The sequence below is a fragment of the Anguilla anguilla genome, chromosome 15 (assembly GCF_013347855.1).
Source record: "Anguilla anguilla isolate fAngAng1 chromosome 15, fAngAng1.pri, whole genome shotgun sequence".
NCBI classification, from domain to species: domain Eukaryota; kingdom Metazoa; phylum Chordata; class Actinopteri; order Anguilliformes; family Anguillidae; genus Anguilla; species Anguilla anguilla.
The window spans coordinates 23,570,758-23,589,890 of NC_049215.1; the positions used below are offsets into that span (position 1 = coordinate 23,570,758).

General features: G+C 42.3%; 1 protein-coding gene across 5 annotated transcripts in view; it reads left to right on the forward strand.

Annotated features, from left to right (window-relative positions):
- LOC118213909 (collagen alpha-3(VI) chain-like) overlaps window positions 1-19,133 on the forward strand; it is a 119,515-nt gene that overhangs the window by 68,431 nt on the left and 31,951 nt on the right. Inside the window, exons 1-2 of one of the 5 annotated variants that reach the window (XM_035393142.1) lie at window positions 17,862-18,174; window positions 18,496-19,092. The exons of the other annotated variants lie outside the window; for them this stretch is intronic. Coding sequence (XP_035249033.1) covers window positions 18,051-18,174; window positions 18,496-19,092 — 721 coding nt within the window. The 5' untranslated portion in view covers window positions 17,862-18,050. Of the gene's footprint in view, window positions 1-17,861; window positions 18,175-18,495; window positions 19,093-19,133 lie in introns of those variants that run through there. 5 annotated transcript variants of the gene reach the window in all.

Below are 19,133 nucleotides of genomic sequence, written 5' to 3' on the forward strand. Positions count from 1 at the left end.
CAGGATTCATCAGTGCTCTCTGGTTTCTGAGAAAATACTGAGCATGCAATAGCATGTAGTTATCCTTATGTTTTATATTGACGACATTTGTCTTCAACTTAATTTTTCTTAGTCGGTGACGAGGCCAGAAAGGATGTTGTGTTCCTATTGGATGGCTCTGATGGCACTAGAAACGGATTCCCAGCAATGCGAGACTTTGTTCAAAGGGTAGTGGAGAAACTGAATGTGGAGGAGAACAAAGACAGAGTTTCTGTGGTCCAGTACAGCAGAGATCCAGAGGCTCATTTCTATCTGAACACACACTCAACAAAGGGCGATGTCACCAATAGCATAAGAAACCTCAGACACAAAGGAGGAAGGCCCCTCAACACTGGGGCAGCTCTCCAGTTTGTTAAGGACAATGTCTTTACCGCATCTGCTGGGAGCAGACGCCTGGAAGGTGTTCCTCAGCTACTGATTTTGCTGAGTGGCGGAAGGTCCTACGATAATGTCGATTCGCCAGCGTCTGCACTGAAAGAGCTTGGAGTTTTGACCTTTGCAATTGGGACAAGAGGCTCTGACAGTAGAGAGTTGCAGAAGATATCCCATGATCCTAGTCATGCTCTTTCAGTGTCAGAATTCACTGACCTTCCCAGTATCCAAGAGCAGCTTCTTACTTCCGTGGACACGGTAGTGATCCGTATGACAACTGAAGCGCCTACCGTTATAGGTATGTCAGTTCTTTCAAGTGCCATACTGTAATTATTTAATTTCATTAATTGATTAATTGCCATTGTTTTCAAATATGATTGAATTCATGAAATTAGATTTTAACATTTTTTTCCCCAGATGTAAAATATTTTAGCATGGTAATGGCATTCGATATTGAGTGATATTGGTTTTTTTTGAGCACCGTTAACTTGTCGATTTCAAAGAGTACAGGATTCATCAGTGCTCTCTGGTTTCTGAGAAAATACTGAGCATGCAATAGCATGTAGTTATCCTTATGTTTTATATTGACGACATTTGTCTTCAACCTAATTTTTCTTAGTCGGTGACGAGGCCAGAAAGGATGTTGTGTTCCTATTGGATGGCTCTGATGGCACTAGAAACGGATTCCCAGCAATGCGAGACTTTGTTCAAAGGGTAGTGGAGAAACTGAATGTGGAGGAGAACAAAGACAGAGTTTCTGTGGTCCAGTACAGCAGAGATCCAGAGGCTCATTTCTATCTGAACACACACTCAACAAAGGGCGATGCCACCAATAGCATAAGAAACCTCAGACACAAAGGAGGAAGGCCCCTCAACACTGGGGCAGCTCTCCAGTTTGTTAAGGACAATGTCTTTACCGCATCTGCTGGGAGCAGACGCCTGGAAGGTGTTCCTCAGCTACTGATTTTGCTGAGTGGCGGAAGGTCCTACGATAATGTCGATTCGCCAGCGTCTGCACTGAAAGAGCTTGGAGTTTTGACCTTTGCAATTGGGACAAGAGGCTCTGACAGTAGAGAGTTGCAGAAGATATCCCATGATCCTAGTCATGCTCTTTCAGTGTCAGAATTCACTGACCTTCCCAGTGTCCAAGAGCAGCTTCTTACTTCCGTGGACACGGTAGTGATCCGTTTGACAACTGAAGCTCCTACCGTTATAGGTATGTCAGTTCTTTCAAGTGCCATACTGTAATTATTTAATTTCATTACTTGATTAATTGCCATTGTTTTCAAATATGATTGAATTCATGAAATTAGATTTTAACATTTTTTTCCCCAGATGTAAAATATTTTAGTATGGTAATGGCATTCGATATTGAGTGATGTTGGTTTTTTTTGAGCACCGTTAACTTGTCGATTTCAAAGAGTACAGGATTCATCAGTGCTCTCTGGTTTCTGAGAAAATACAGAGCATGCAATAGCATGTAGTTATCCTTATGTTTTATATTGACGACATTTGTCTTCAACTTAATTTTTCTTAGTCGGTGACGAGGCCAGAAAGGATGTTGTGTTCCTATTGGATGGCTCTGATGGCACTAGAAACGGATTCCCAGCAATGCGAGACTTTGTTCAAAGGGTAGTGGAGAAACTGAATGTGGAGGAGAACAAAGACAGAGTTTCTGTGGTCCAGTACAGCAGAGATCCAGAGGCTCATTTCTATCTGAACACACACTCAACAAAGGGCGATGTCACCAATAGCATAAGAAACCTCAGACACAAAGGAGGAAGGCCCCTCAACACTGGGGCAGCTCTCCAGTTTGTTAAGGACAATGTCTTTACCGCATCTGCTGGGAGCAGACGCCTGGAAGGTGTTCCTCAGCTACTGATTTTGCTGAGTGGCGGAAGGTCCTACGATAATGTCGATTCGCCAGCGTCTGCACTGAAAGAGCTTGGAGTTTTGACCTTTGCAATTGGGACAAGAGGCTCTGACAGTAGAGAGTTGCAGAAGATATCCCATGATCCTAGTCATGCTCTTTCAGTGTCAGAATTCACTGACCTTCCCAGTGTCCAAGAGCAGCTTCTTACTTCCGTGGACACGGTAGTGATCCGTATGACAACTGAAGCGCCTACCGTTATAGGTATGTCAGTTCTTTCAAGTGCCATACTGTAATTATTTAATTTCATTAATTGATTAATTGCCATTGTTTTCAACTATGATTGAATTCATGAAATTAGATTTTAACATTTTTTCCCCCAGATGTAAAATATTTTAGCATGGTAATGGCATTCGATATTGAGTGATATTGGTTTTTTTTGAGCACCGTTAACTTGTCGATTTCAAAGAGTACAGGATTCATCAGTGCTCTCTGGTTTCTGAGAAAATACAGAGCATGCAATAGCATGTAGTTATCCTTATGTTTTATATTGACGACATTTGTCTTCAACTTAATTTTTCTTAGTCGGTGACGAGGCCAGAAAGGATGTTGTGTTCCTATTGGATGGCTCTGATGGCACTAGAAACGGATTCCCAGCAATGCGAGACTTTGTTCAAAGGGTAGTGGAGAAACTGAATGTGGAGGAGAACAAAGACAGAGTTTCTGTGGTCCAGTACAGCAGAGATCCAGAGGCTCATTTCTATCTGAACACACACTCAACAAAGGGCGATGTCACCGATAGCATAAGAAACCTCAGACACAAAGGAGGAAGGCCCCTCAACACTGGGGCAGCTCTCCAGTTTGTTAAGGACAATGTCTTTACCGCATCTGCTGGGAGCAGACGCCTGGAAGGTGTTCCTCAGCTACTGATTTTGCTGAGTGGCGGAAGGTCCAACGATACTGTCGATTCGCCAGCGTCTGCACTGAAAGAGCTTGGAGTTTTGACCTTTGCAATTGGGACAAGAGGCTCTGACAGTAGAGAGTTGCAGAAGATATCCCATGATCCTAGTCATGCTCTTTCAGTGTCAGAATTCACTGACCTTCCCAGTGTCCAAGAGCAGCTTCTTACTTCCGTGGACACGGTAGTGATCCGTTATGACAACTGAAGCTCCTACCGTTATAGGTATGTCAGTTCTTTCAAGTGCCATACTGTAATTATTTAATTTCATTACTTGATTAATTGCCATTGTTTTCAAATATGATTGAATTCATGAAATTAGATTTTAACATTTTTTTCCCCAGATGTAAAATATTTTAGCATGGTAATGGCATTCGATATTGAGTGATGTTGGTTTTTTTTGAGCACCGTTAACTTGTCGATTTCAAAGAGTACAGGATTCATCAGTGCTCTCTGGTTTCTGAGAAAATACAGAGCATGCAATAGCATGTAGTTATCCTTATGTTTTATATTGACGACATTTGTCTTCAACTTAATTTTTCTTAGTCGGTGACGAGGCCAGAAAGGATGTTGTGTTCCTATTGGATGGCTCTGATGGCACTAGAAACGGATTCCCAGCAATGCGAGACTTTGTTCAAAGGGTAGTGGAGAAACTGAATGTGGAGGAGAACAAAGACAGAGTTTCTGTGGTCCAGTACAGCAGAGATCCAGAGGCTCATTTCTATCTGAACACACACTCAACAAAGGGCGATGTCACCAATAGCATAAGAAACCTCAGACACAAAGGAGGAAGGCCCCTCAACACTGGGGCAGCTCTCCAGTTTGTTAAGGACAATGTCTTTACCGCATCTGCTGGGAGCAGACGCCTGGAAGGTGTTCCTCAGCTACTGATTTTGCTGAGTGGCGGAAGGTCCTACGATAATGTCGATTCGCCAGCGTCTGCACTGAAAGAGCTTGGAGTTTTGACCTTTGCAATTGGGACAAGAGGCTCTGACAGTAGAGAGTTGCAGAAGATATCCCATGATCCTAGTCATGCTCTTTCAGTGTCAGAATTCACTGACCTTCCCAGTGTCCAAGAGCAGCTTCTTACTTCCGTGGACACGGTAGTGATCCGTTTGACAACTGAAGCTCCTACCGTTATAGGTATGTCAGTTCTTTCAAGTGCCATACTGTAATTATTTAATTTCATTACTTGATTAATTGCCATTGTTTTCAAATATGATTGAATTCATGAAATTAGATTTTAACATTTTTTTCCCCAGATGTAAAATATTTTAGCATGGTAATGGCATTCGATATTGAGTGATGTTGGTTTTTTTTGAGCACCGTTAACTTGTCGATTTCAAAGAGTACAGGATTCATCAGTGCTCTCTGGTTTCTGAGAAAATACTGAGCATGCAATAGCATGTAGTTATCCTTATGTTTTATATTGACGACATTTGTCTTCAACTTAATTTTTCTTAGTCGGTGACGAGGCCAGAAAGGATGTTGTGTTCCTATTGGATGGCTCTGATGGCACTAGAAACGGATTCCCAGCAATGCGAGACTTTGTTCAAAGGGTAGTGGAGAAACTGAATGTGGAGGAGAACAAAGACAGAGTTTCTGTGGTCCAGTACAGCAGAGATCCAGAGGCTCATTTCTATCTGAACACACACTCAACAAAGGGCGATGTCACCAATAGCATAAGAAACCTCAGACACAAAGGAGGAAGGCCCCTCAACACTGGGGCAGCTCTCCAGTTTGTTAAGGACAATGTGTTTACCGCATCTGCTGGGAGCAGACGCCTGGAAGGTGTTCCTCAGCTACTGATTTTGCTGAGTGGCGGAAGGTCCTACGATAATGTCGATTCGCCAGCGTCTGCACTGAAAGAGCTTGGAGTTTTGACCTTTGCAATTGGGACAAGAGGCTCTGACAGTAGAGAGTTGCAGAAGATATCCCATGATCCTAGTCATGCTCTTTCAGTGTCAGAATTCACTGACCTTCCCAGTGTCCAAGAGCAGCTTCTTACTTCCGTGGACACGGTAGTGATCCGTATGACAACTGAAGCGCCTACCGTTATAGGTATGTCAGTTCTTTCAAGTGCCATACTGTAATTATTTAATTTCAGTAATTGATTAATTGCCATTGTTTTCAAATATGATTGAATTCATGAAATTAGATTTTAACATTTTTTCCCCCAGATGTAAAATATTTTAGCATGGTAATGGCATTCGATATTGAGTGATGTTGGTTTTTTTTGAGCACCGTTAACTTGTCGATTTCAAAGAGTACAGGATTCATCAGTGCTCTCTGGTTTCTGAGAAAATACAGAGCATGCAATAGCATGTAGTTATCCTTATGTTTTATATTGACGACATTTGTCTTCAACTTAATTTTTCTTAGTCGGTGACGAGGCCAGAAAGGATGTTGTGTTCCTATTGGATGGCTCTGATGGCACTAGAAACGGATTCCCAGCAATGCGAGACTTTGTTCAAAGGGTAGTGGAGAAACTGAATGTGGAGGAGAACAAAGACAGAGTTTCTGTGGTCCAGTACAGCAGAGATCCAGAGGCTCATTTCTATCTGAACACACACTCAACAAAGGGCGATGTCACCAATAGCATAAGAAACCTCAGACACAAAGGAGGAAGGCCTCTCAACACTGGGGCAGCTCTCCAGTTTGTTAAGGACAATGTCTTTACCGCATCTGCTGGGAGCAGACGCCTGGAAGGTGTTCCTCAGCTACTGATTTTGCTGAGTGGCGGAAGGTCCTACGATAATGTCGATTTGCCAGCGTCTGCACTGAAAGAGCTTGGAGTTTTGACCTTTGCAATTGGGACAAGAGGCTCTGACAGTAGAGAGTTGCAGAAGATATCCCATGATCCTAGTCATGCTCTTTCAGTGTCAGAATTCACTGACCTTCCCAGTGTCCAAGAGCAGCTTCTTACTTCCGTGGACACGGTAGTGATCCGTATGACAACTGAAGCTCCTACCGTTATAGGTATGTCAGTTCTTTCAAGTGCCATACTGTAATTATTTAATTTCATTAATTGATTAATTGCCATTGTTTTCAAATATGATTGAATTCATGAAATTAGATTTTAACATTTTTTCCCCCAGATGTAAAATATTTTAGCATGGTAATGGCAATCGATATTGAGTGATATTGGTTTTTTTTGAGCACCGTTAACTTGTCGATTTCAAAGAGTACAGGATTCATCAGTGCTCTCTGGTTTCTGAGAAAATACTGAGCATGCAATAGCATGTAGTTATCCTTATGTTTTATATTGACGACATTTGTCTTCAACTTAATTTTTCTTAGTCGGTGACGAGGCCAGAAAGGATGTTGTGTTCCTATTGGATGGCTCTGATGGCACTAGAAACGGATTCCCAGCAATGCGAGACTTTGTTCAAAGGGTAGTGGAGAAACTGAATGTGGATGAGAACAAAGACAGAGTTTCTGTGGTCCAGTACAGCAGAGATCCAGAGGCTCATTTCTATCTGAACACACACTCAACAAAGGGCGATGTCACCGATAGCATAAGAAACCTCAGACACAAAGGAGGAAGGCCCCTCAACACTGGGGCTGCTCTCCAGTTTGTTAAGGACAATGTGTTTACCGGATCTGCTGGGAGCAGACGCCTGGAAGGTGTTCCTCAGCTACTGATTTTGCTGAGTGGCGGAAGGTCCAACGATACTGTCGATTCGCCAGCGTCTGCACTGAAAGAGCTTGGAGTTTTGACCTTTGCAATTGGGACAAGAGGCTCTGACAGTAGAGAGTTGCAGAAGATATCCCATGATCCTAGTCATGCTCTTTCAGTGTCAGAATTCACTGACCTTCCCAGTGTCCAAGAGCAGCTTCTTACTTCCGTGGACACGGTAGTGATCCGTATGACAACTGAAGCTCCTACCGTTATAGGTATGTCAGTTCTTTCAAGTGCCATACTGTAATTATTTAATTTCATTACTTGATTAATTGCCATTGTTTTCAAATATGATTGAATTCATGAAATTAGATTTTAACATTTTTTTCCCCAGATGTAAAATATTTTAGCATGGTAATGGCATTCGATATTGAGTGATGTTGGTTTTTTTTGAGCACCGTTAACTTGTCGATTTCAAAGAGTACAGGATTCATCAGTGCTCTCTGGTTTCTGAGAAAATACAGAGCATGCAATAGCATGTAGTTATCCTTATGTTTTATATTGACGACATTTGTCTTCAACTTAATTTTTCTTAGTCGGTGACGAGGCCAGAAAGGATGTTGTGTTCCTATTGGATGGCTCTGATGGCACTAGAAACGGATTCCCAGCAATGCGAGACTTTGTTCAAAGGGTAGTGGAGAAACTGAATGTGGAGGAGAACAAAGACAGAGTTTCTGTGGTCCAGTACAGCAGAGATCCAGAGGCTCATTTCTATCTGAACACACACTCAACAAAGAGCGATATCACCAATAGCATAAGAAACCTCAGACACAAAGGAGGAAGGCCCCTCAACACTGGGGCAGCTCTCCAGTTTGTTAAGGACAATGTCTTTACCGCATCTGCTGGGAGCAGACGCCTGGAAGGTGTTCCTCAGCTACTGATTTTGCTGAGTGGCGGAAGGTCCTACGATAATGTCGATTCGCCAGCGTCTGCACTGAAAGAGCTTGGAGTTTTGACCTTTGCAATTGGGACAAGAGGCTCTGACAGTAGAGAGTTGCAGAAGATATCCCATGATCCTAGTCATGCTCTTTCAGTGTCAGAATTCACTGACCTTCCCAGTGTCCAAGAGCAGCTTCTTACTTCCGTGGACATGGTAGTGATCCGTATGACAACTGAAGCGCCTACCGTTATAGGTATGTCAGTTCTTTCAAGTGCCATACTGTAATTATTTAATTTCATTAATTGATTAATTGCCATTGTTTTCAAATATGATTGAATTCATGAAATTAGATTTTAACATTTTTTCCCCCAGATGTAAAATATTTTAGCATGGTAATGGCAATTCGATATTGAGTGATATTGGTTTTTTTTGAGCACCGTTAACTTGTCGATTTCAAAGAGTACAGGATTCATCAGTGCTCTCTGGTTTCTGAGAAAATACTGAGCATGCAATAGCATGTAGTTATCCTTATGTTTTATATTGACGACATTTGTCTTCAACTTAATTTTTCTTAGTCGGTGACGAGGCCAGAAAGGATGTTGTGTTCCTATTGGATGGCTCTGATGGCACTAGAAACGGATTCCCAGCAATGCGAGACTTTGTTCAAAGGGTAGTGGAGAAACTGAATGTGGATGAGAACAAAGACAGAGTTTCTGTGGTCCAGTACAGCAGAGATCCAGAGGCTCATTTCTATCTGAACACACACTCAACAAAGGGCGATGTCACCGATAGCATAAGAAACCTCAGACACAAAGGAGGAAGGCCCCTCAACACTGGGGCATGCTCTCCAGTTTGTTAAGGACAATGTCTTTACCGGATCTGCTGGGAGCAGACGCCTGGAAGGTGTTCCTCAGCTACTGATTTTGCTGAGTGGCGGAAGGTCCTACGATACTGTCGATTCGCCAGCGTCTGCACTGAAAGAGCTTGGAGTTTTGACCTTTGCAATTGGGACAAGAGGCTCTGACAGTAGAGAGTTGCAGAAGATATCCCATGATCCTAGTCATGCTCTTTCAGTGTCAGAATTCACTGACCTTCCCAGTGTCCAAGAGCAGCTTCTTACTTCCGTGGACACGGTAGTGATCCGTATGACAACTGAAGCTCCTACCGTTATAGGTATGTCAGTTCTTTCAAGTGCCATACTGTAATTATTTAATTTCATTACTTGATTAATTGCCATTGTTTTCAAATATGATTGAATTCATGAAATTAGATTTTAACATTTTTTTTCCCCAGATGTAAAATATTTTAGCATGGTAATGGCAATTCGATATTGAGTGATATTGGTTTTTTTTGAGCACCGTTAACTTGTCGATTTCAAAGAGTACAGGATTCATCAGTGCTCTCTGGTTTCTGAGAAAATACTGAGCATGCAATAGCATGTAGTTATCCTTATGTTTTATATTGACGACATTTGTCTTCAACTTAATTTTTCTTAGTCGGTGACGAGGCCAGAAAGGATGTTGTGTTCCTATTGGATGGCTCTGATGGCACTAGAAACGGATTCCCAGCAATGCGAGACTTTGTTCAAAGGGTAGTGGAGAAACTGAATGTGGAGGAGAACAAAGACAGAGTTTCTGTGGTCCAGTACAGCAGAGATCCAGAGGCTCATTTCTATCTGAACACACACTCAACAAAGGGCGATGTCACCGATAGCATAAGAAACCTCAGACACAAAGGAGGAAGGCCCCTCAACACTGGGGCAGCTCTCCAGTTTGTTAAGGACAATGTCTTTACCGGCATCTGCTGGGAGCAGACGCCTGGAAGGTGTTCCTCAGCTACTGATTTTGCTGAGTGGCGGAAGGTCCTAACGATACTGTCGATTCGCCAGCGTCTGCACTGAAAGAGCTTGGAGTTTTGACCTTTGCAATTGGGACAAGAGGCTCTGACAGTAGAGAGTTGCAGAAGATATCCCATGATCCTAGTCATGCTCTTTCAGTGTCAGAATTCACTGACCTTCCCAGTGTCCAAGAGCAGCTTCTTACTTCCGTGGACATGGTAGTGATCCGTATGACAACTGAAGCGCCTACCGTTATAGGTATGTCAGTTCTTTCAAGTGCCATACTGTAATTATTTAATTTCATTAATTGATTAATTGCCATTGTTTTCAAATATGATTGAATTCATGAAATTAGATTTTAACATTTTTTCCCCCAGATGTAAAATATTTTAGCATGGTAATGGCAATTCGATATTGAGTGATATTGGTTTTTTTTGAGCACCGTTAACTTGTCGATTTCAAAGAGTACAGGATTCATCAGTGCTCTCTGGTTTCTGAGAAAATACTGAGCATGCAATAGCATGTAGTTATCCTTATGTTTTATATTGACGACATTTGTCTTCAACTTAATTTTTCTTAGTCGGTGACGAGGCCAGAAAGGATGTTGTGTTCCTATTGGATGGCTCTGATGGCACTAGAAACGGATTCCCAGCAATGCGAGACTTTGTTCAAAGGGTAGTGGAGAAACTGAATGTGGAGGAGAACAAAGACAGAGTTTCTGTGGTCCAGTACAGCAGAGATCCAGAGGCTCATTTCTATCTGAACACACACTCAACAAAGGGCGATGTCACCGATAGCATAAGAAACCTCAGACACAAAGGAGGAAGGCCCCTCAACACTGGGGCAGCTCTCCAGTTTGTTAAGGACAATGTCTTTACCGCATCTGCTGGGAGCAGACGCCTGGAAGGTGTTCCTCAGCTACTGATTTTGCTGAGTGGCGGAAGGTCCTAACGATACTGTCGATTCGCCAGCGTCTGCACTGAAAGAGCTTGGAGTTTTGACCTTTGCAATTGGGACAAGAGGCTCTGACAGTAGAGAGTTGCAGAAGATATCCCATGATCCTAGTCATGCTCTTTCAGTGTCAGAATTCACTGACCTTCCCAGTGTCCAAGAGCAGCTTCTTACTTCCGTGGACACGGTAGTGATCCGTATGACAACTGAAGCTCCTACCGTTATAGGTATGTCAGTTCTTTCAAGTGCCATACTGTAATTATTTAATTTCATTAATTGATTAATTGCCATTGTTTTCAAATATGATTGAATTCATGAAATTAGATTTTAACATTTTTTCCCCCAGATGTAAAATATTTTAGCATGGTAATGGCATTCGATATTGAGTGATATTGGTTTTTTTTGAGCACCGTTAACTTGTCGATTTCAAAGAGTACAGGATTCATCAGTGCTCTCTGATTTCTGAGAAAATACTGAGCATGCAATAGCATGTAGTTATCCTTATGTTTTATATTGACGACATTTGTCTTCAACTTAATTTTTCTTAGTCGGTGACGAGGCCAGAAAGGATGTTGTGTTCCTATTGGATGGCTCTGATGGCACTAGAAACGGATTCCCAGCAATGCGAGACTTTGTTCAAAGGGTAGTGGAGAAACTGAATGTGGAGGAGAACAAAGACAGAGTTTCTGTGGTCCAGTACAGCAGAGATCCAGAGGCTCATTTCTATCTGAACACACACTCAACAAAGGGCGATGTCACCGATAGCATAAGAAACCTCAGACACAAAGGAGGAAGGCCCCTCAACACTGGGGCAGCTCTCCAGTTTGTTAAGGACAATGTCTTTACCGCATCTGCTGGGAGCAGACGCCTGGAAGGTGTTCCTCAGCTACTGATTTTGCTGAGTGGCGGAAGGTCCTACGATAATGTCGATTTGCCAGCGTCTGCACTGAAAGAGCTTGGAGTTTTGACCTTTGCAATTGGGACAAGAGGCTCTGACAGTAGAGAGTTGCAGAAGATATCCCATGATCCTAGTCATGCTCTTTCAGTGTCAGAATTCACTGACCTTCCCAGTGTCCAAGAGCAGCTTCTTACTTCCGTTGACACGGTAGTGATCCGTATGACAACTGAAGCTCCTACCGTTATAGGTATGTCAGTTCTTTCAAGTGCCATACTGTAATTATTTAATTTCATTAATTGATTAATTGCCATTGTTTTCAAATATGATTTAATTCATGAAATTATATTTTAACATTTTTTCCCCCAGATGTCAAATATTTTAGCATGGTAATGGCATTCGATATTGAGTGATTTTGGTTTTTTTTTGAGCACCGTTAACTTGTTGATTTCAAAGAGTACAGGATTCATCAGTGCTCTCTGGTTTCTGAGAAAATACTGAGCATGCAATAGCATGTAGTTATCCTTATGTTTTATATTGACGACATTTGTCTTCAACTTAATTTTTCTTAGTCGGTGACGAGGCCAGAAAGGATGTTGTGTTCCTATTGGATGGCTCTGATGGCACTAGAAATGGATTCCCAGCAATGCGAGACTTTGTTCAAAGGGTAGTGGAGAAACTGAATGTGGAGGAGAACAAAGACAGAGTTTCTGTGGTCCAGTACAGCAGAGATCCAGAGGCTCATTTCTATCTGAACACACACTCAACAAAGGGCGATGTCACCAATAGCATAAGAAACCTCAGACACAAAGGAGGAAGGCCCCTCAACACTGGGGCAGCTCTCCAGTTTGTTAAGGACAATGTCTTTACCGCATCTGCTGGGAGCAGACGCCTGGAAGGTGTTCCTCAGCTACTGATTTTGCTGAGTGGCGGAAGGTCCTACGATAATGTCGATTTGCCAGCGTCTGCACTGAAAGAGCTTGGAGTTTTGACCTTTGCAATTGGGACAAGAGGCTCTGACAGTAGAGAGTTGCAGAAGATATCCCATGATCCTAGTCATGCTCTTTCAGTGTCAGAATTCACTGACCTTCCCAGTGTCCAAGAGCAGCTTCTTACTTCCGTTGACACGGTAGTGATCCGTATGACAACTGAAGCTCCTACCGTTATAGGTATGTCAGTTCTTTCAAGTGCCATACTGTAATTATTTAATTTCATTAATTGATTAATTGCCATTGTTTTCAAATATGATTTAATTCATGAAATTTATATTTTAACATTTTTTCCCCCAGATGTCAAATATTTTAGCATGGTAATGGCATTCGATATTGAGTGATTTTGGTTTTTTTTTGAGCACCGTTAACTTGTTGATTTCAAAGAGTACAGGATTCATCAGTGCTCTCTGGTTTCTGAGAAAATACTGAGCATGCAATAGCATGTAGTTATCCTTATGTTTTATATTGACGACATTTGTCTTCAACTTAATTTTTCTTAGTCGGTGACGAGGCCAGAAAGGATGTTGTGTTCCTATTGGATGGCTCTGATGGCACTAGAAATGGATTCCCAGCAATGCGAGACTTTGTTCAAAGGGTAGTGGAGAAACTGAATGTGGAGGAGAACAAAGACAGAGTTTCTGTGGTCCAGTACAGCAGAGATCCAGAGGCTCATTTCTATCTGAACACACACTCAACAAAGGGCGATGTCACCAATAGCATAAGAAACCTCAGACACAAAGGAGGAAGGCCCCTCAACACTGGGGCAGCTCTCCAGTTTGTTAAGGACAATGTCTTTACCGCATCTGCTGGGAGCAGACGCCTGGAAGGTGTTCCTCAGCTACTGATTTTGCTGAGTGGCGGAAGGTCCTACGATAATGTCGATTCGCCAGCGTCTGCACTGAAAGAGCTTGGAGTTTTGACCTTTGCAATTGGGACAAGAGGCTCTGACAGTAGAGAGTTGCAGAAGATATGCCATGATCCTAGTCATGCTCTTTCAGTGTCAGAATTCACTGACCTTCCCAGTGTCCAAGAGCAGCTTCTTACTTCCGTTGACACGGTAGTGATCCGTATGACAACTGAAGCTCCTACCGTTATAGGTATGTCAGTTCTTTCAAGTGCCATACTGTAATTATTTAATTTCATTAATTGATTAATTGCCATTGTTTTCAAATATGATTTAATTCATGAAATTTAGATTTTAACATTTTTTCCCCCAGATGTCAAATATTTTAGCATGGTAATGGCATTCGATATTGAGTGATTTTGGTTTTTTTTTGAGCACCGTTAACTTGTTGATTTCAAAGAGTACAGGATTCATCAGTGCTCTCTGGTTTCTGAGAAAATACTGAGCATGCAATAGCATGTAGTTATCCTTGTGTTTTATATTGACGACATTTGTCTTCAACTTGATTTTTCTTAGTCGGTGACAAGGCCAGAAAGGATGTTGTGTTCCTATTGGATGGCTCTGATGGCACTAGAAATGGATTCCCAGCAATGCGAGACTTTGTTCAAAGGGTAGTGGAGAAACTGAATGTGGAGCAGAACAAAGACAGAGTTTCTGTGGTCCAGTACAGCAGAGATCCAGAGGCTCATTTCTATCTGAACACACACTCAACAAAGGGCGATGTCACCGATAGCATAAGAAACCTCAGACACAAAGGAGGAAGGCCCCTCAACACTGGGGCAGCTCTCCAGTTTGTTAAGGACAATGTGTTTACCGCATCTGCTGGGAGCAGACGCCTGGAAGGTGTTCCTCAGCTACTGATTTTGCTGAGTGGCAGAAGGTCCTACGATAATGTCGATTTGCCAGCGTCTGCACTGAAAGAGCTTGGAGTTTTGACCTTTGCAATTGGGACAAGAGGCTCTGACAGTAGAGAGTTGCAGAAGATATCCCATGATCCTAGTCATGCTCTTTCAGTGTCAGAATTCACTGACCTTCCCAGTGTCCAAGAGCAGCTTCTTACTTCTGTGGACACGGTAGTGATCCGTATGACAACTGAAGCTCCTACCGTTATAGGTATGTCAGTTCTTTCAAGTGCCATACTGTAATTATTTAATTTAATTAATTGATTAATTGCCATTGTTTTCAAATATGATTGAATTCATGAAATTAGATTTTAACATTTTTTCCCCCAGATGTAAAATATTTTAGCATGGTAATGGCAATCGATATTGAGTGATATTGTTTTTTTTTTGAGCACCGTTAACTTGTCGATTTCAAAGAGTACAGGATTCATCAGTGCTCTCTGGTTTCTGAGAAAATACTGAGCATGCAATAGCATGTAGTTATCCTTATGTTTTATATTGACGACATTTGTCTTCAACTTAATTTTTCTTAGTCGGTGACGAGGCCAGAAAGGATGTTGTGTTCCTATTGGATGGCTCTGATGGCACTAGAAATGGATTCCCAGCAATGCGAGACTTTGTTCAAAGGGTAGTGGAGAAACTGAATGTGGAGGAGAACAAAGACAGAGTTTCTGTGGTCCAGTACAGCAGAGATCCAGAGGCTCATTTCTATCTGAACACACACTCAACAAAGGGCGATGTCACCAATAGCATAAGAAACCTCAGACACAAAGGAGGAAGGCCCCTCAACACTGGGGCAGCTCTCCAGTTTGTTAAGGACAATGTCTTTACCGCATCTGCTGGGAGCAGACGCCTGGAAGGTGTTCCTCAGCTACTGATTTTGCTGAGTGGCGGAAGGTCCTACGATAATGTCGATTCGCCAGCGTCTGCACTGAAAGAGCTTGGAGTTTTGACCTTTGCAATTGGGACAAGAGGCTCTGACAGTAGAGAGTTGCAGAAGATATCCCATGATCCTAGTCATGCTCTTTCAGTGTCAGAATTCACTGACCTTCCCAGTGTCCAAGAGCAGCTTCTTACTTCCGTTGACACGGTAGTGATCCGTATGACAACTGAAGTTCCTACCGTTATAGGTATGTCAGTTCTTTCAAGTGCCATACTGTAATTATTTAATTTAATTAATTGATTAATTGCCATTGTTTTCAAATATGATTGAATTCATGAAATTAGATTTTAACATTTTTTCCCCCAGATGTAAAATATTTTAGCATGGTAATGGCAATCGATATTGAGTGATATTGTTTTTTTTTTGAGCACCGTTAACTTGTCGATTTCAAAGAGTACAGGATTCATCAGTGCTCTCTGGTTTCTGAGAAAATACTGAGCATGCAATAGCATGTAGTTATCCTTATGTTTTATATTGACGACATTTGTCTTCAACTTAATTTTTCTTAGTCGGTGACGAGGCCAGAAAGGATGTTGTGTTCCTATTGGATGGCTCTGATGGCACTAGAAATGGATTCCCAGCAATGCGAGACTTTGTTCAAAGGGTAGTGGAGAAACTGAATGTGGAGGAGAACAAAGACAGAGTTTCTGTGGTCCAGTACAGCAGAGATCCAGAGGCTCATTTCTATCTGAACACACACTCAACAAAGGGCGATGTCACCAATAGCATAAGAAACCTCAGACACAAAGGAGGAAGGCCCCTCAACACTGGGGCAGCTCTCCAGTTTGTTAAGGACAATGTCTTTACCGCATCTGCTGGGAGCAGACGCCTGGAAGGTGTTCCTCAGCTACTGATTTTGCTGAGTGGCGGAAGGTCCTACGATAATGTCGATTCGCCAGCGTCTGCACTGAAAGAGCTTGGAGTTTTGACCTTTGCAATTGGGACAAGAGGCTCTGACAGTAGAGAGTTGCAGAAGATATCCCATGATCCTAGTCATGCTCTTTCAGTGTCAGAATTCACTGACCTTCCCAGTGTCCAAGAGCAGCTTCTTACTTCCGTTGACACGGTAGTGATCCGTATGACAACTGAAGTTCCTACCGTTATAGGTATGTCAGTTCTTTCAAGTGCCATACTGTAATTATTTAATTTCATTAATTGATTAATTGCCATTGTTTTCAAATATGATTTAATTCATGAAATTTAGATTTTATCATTTTTTCCCCCATATGTCAAATATTTTAGCATGGTAATGGCATTCGATATTGAGTGATTTTGGTTTTTTTTTGAGCACCGTTAACTTGTTGATTTCAAAGAGTACAGGATTCATCAGTGCTCTCTGGTTTCTGAGAAAATACTGAGCATGCAATAGCATGTAGTTATCCTTATGTTTTATATTGACGACATTTGTCTTCAACTTAATTTTTCTTAGTCGGTGACGAGGCCAGAAAGGATGTTGTGTTCCTATTGGATGGCTCTGATGGCACGAGAAATGGATTCCCAGCAATGCGAGACTTTGTTCAAAGGGTAGTGGAGAAACTGAATGTGGAGGCAGAACAAAGACAGAGTTTCTGTGGTCCAGTACAGCAGAGATCCAGAGGCTCATTTCTATCTGAACACACACTCAACAAAGGGCGATGTCACCAATAGCATAAGAAACCTCAGACACAAAGGAGGAAGGCCCCTCAACACTGGGGCAGCTCTCCAGTTTGTTAAGGACAATGTCTTTACCGCATCTGCTGGGAGCAGACGCCTGGAAGGTGTTCCTCAGCTACTGATTTTGCTGAGTGGCGGAAGGTCCTACGATAATGTCGATTCGCCAGCGTCTGCACTGAAAGAGCTTGGAGTTTTGACCTTTGCAATTGGGACAAGAGGCTCTGACAGTAGAGAGTTGCAGAAGATATCCCATGATCCTAGTCATGCTCTTTCAGTGTCAGAATTCACTGACCTTCCCAGTGTCCAAGAGCAGCTTCTTACTTCCGTTGACACGGTAGTGATCCGTATGACAACTGAAGCTCCTACCGTTATAGGTATGTCAGTTCTTTCAAGTGCCATACTGTAATTATTTAATTTCATTAATTGATTAATTGCCATTGTTTTCAAATATGATTGAATTCATGAAATTTAGATTTTAACATTTTTTCCCCCATATGTCAAATATTTTAGCATGGTAATGGCATTCGATATTGAGGGATATTGGTTTTTTTTGAGCACCGTTAACTTGTCGATTTCAAAGAGTACAGGATTCATCAGTGCTCTCTGGTTTCTGAGAAAATACTGAGCATGCAATAGCATGTAGTTATCCTTATGTTTTATATTGACGACATTTGTCTTCAACTTGAATTTTTCTTAGTCGGTGACGAGGCCAGAAAGGATGTTGTGTTCCTATTGGATGGCTCTGATGGCACTAGAAATGGATTCCCAGCAATGCGAGACTTTGTTCAAAGGGTAGTGGAGAAACTGAATGTGGAGGCAGAACAAAGACAGAGTTTCTGTGGTCCAGTACAGCAGAGATCCAGAGGCTCATTTCTATCTGAACACACACTCAACAAAGGGCGATGTCACCGATAGCATAAGAAACCTCAGACACAAAGGAGGAAGGCCCCTCAACACTGGGGCAGCTCTCCAGTTTGTTAAGGACAATGTGTTTACCGCATCTGCTGGGAGCAGACGCCTGGAAGGTGTTCCTCAGCTACTGATTTTGCTGAGTGGCGGAAGGTCCTACGATAATGTCGATTCGCCAGCGTCTGCACTGAATGAGCTTGGAGTTTTGACCTTTGCAATTGGGACAAGAGGCTCTGACAGTAGAGAGTTGCAGAAGATATCCCATGATCCTAGTCATGCTCTTTCAGTGTCAGAATTCACTGACCTTCCCAGTGTCCAAGAGCAGCTTCTTACTTCCTGTGGACACGGTAGTGATCCGTATGACAACTGAAGCTCCTACCGTTATAGGTATGTCAGTTCTTTCAAGTGCCATACTGTAATTATTTAATTTAATTAATTGATTAATTGCCATTGTTTTCAAATATGATTGAATTCATGAAATTAGATTTTAACATTTTTTCCCCCAGATGTAAAATATTTTAGCATGGTAATGGCATTCGATATTGAGGGATATTGGTTTTTTTTGAGCACCGTTAACTTGTCGATTTCAAAGAGTACAGGATTCATCAGTGCTCTCTGGTTTCTGAGAAAATACTGAGCATGCAATAGCATGTAGTTATCCTTATGTTTTATATTGACGACATTTGTCTTCAACTTAATTTTTCTTAGTCGGTGACGAGGCCAGAAAGGATGTTGTGTTCCTATTGGATGGCTCTGATGCCACTAGAAACGGATTCCCAGCAATGCGAGACTTTGTTCAAAGGGTAGTGGAGAAACTGAATGTGGAGGAGAACAAAGACAGAGTTTCTGTGGTCCAGTACAGCAGAGATCCAGAGGCTCATTTCTATCTGAACACACACTCAACAAAGGGCGATGTCACCGATAGCATAAGAAACCTCAGACACAAAGGAGGAAGGCCCCTCAACACTGGGGCAGCTCTCCAGTTTGTTAAGGACAATGTCTTTACCGCATCTGCTGGGAGCAGACGCCTGGAAGGTGTTCCTCAGCTACTGATTTTGCTGAGTGGCGGAAGGTCCTACGATAATGTCGATTCGCCAGCGTCTGCACTGAATGAGCTTGGAGTTTTGACCTTTGCAATTGGGACAAGAGGCTCTGACAGTAGAGAGTTGCAGAAGATATCCCATGATCCTAGTCATGCTCTTTCAGTGTCAGAATTCACTGACCTTCCCAGTGTCCAAGAGCAGCTTCTTACTTCCGTGGACACGGTAGTGATCCGTATGACAACTGAAGCTCCTACCGTTATAGGTATGTCAGTTCTTTCAAGTGCCATACTGTAATTATTTAAT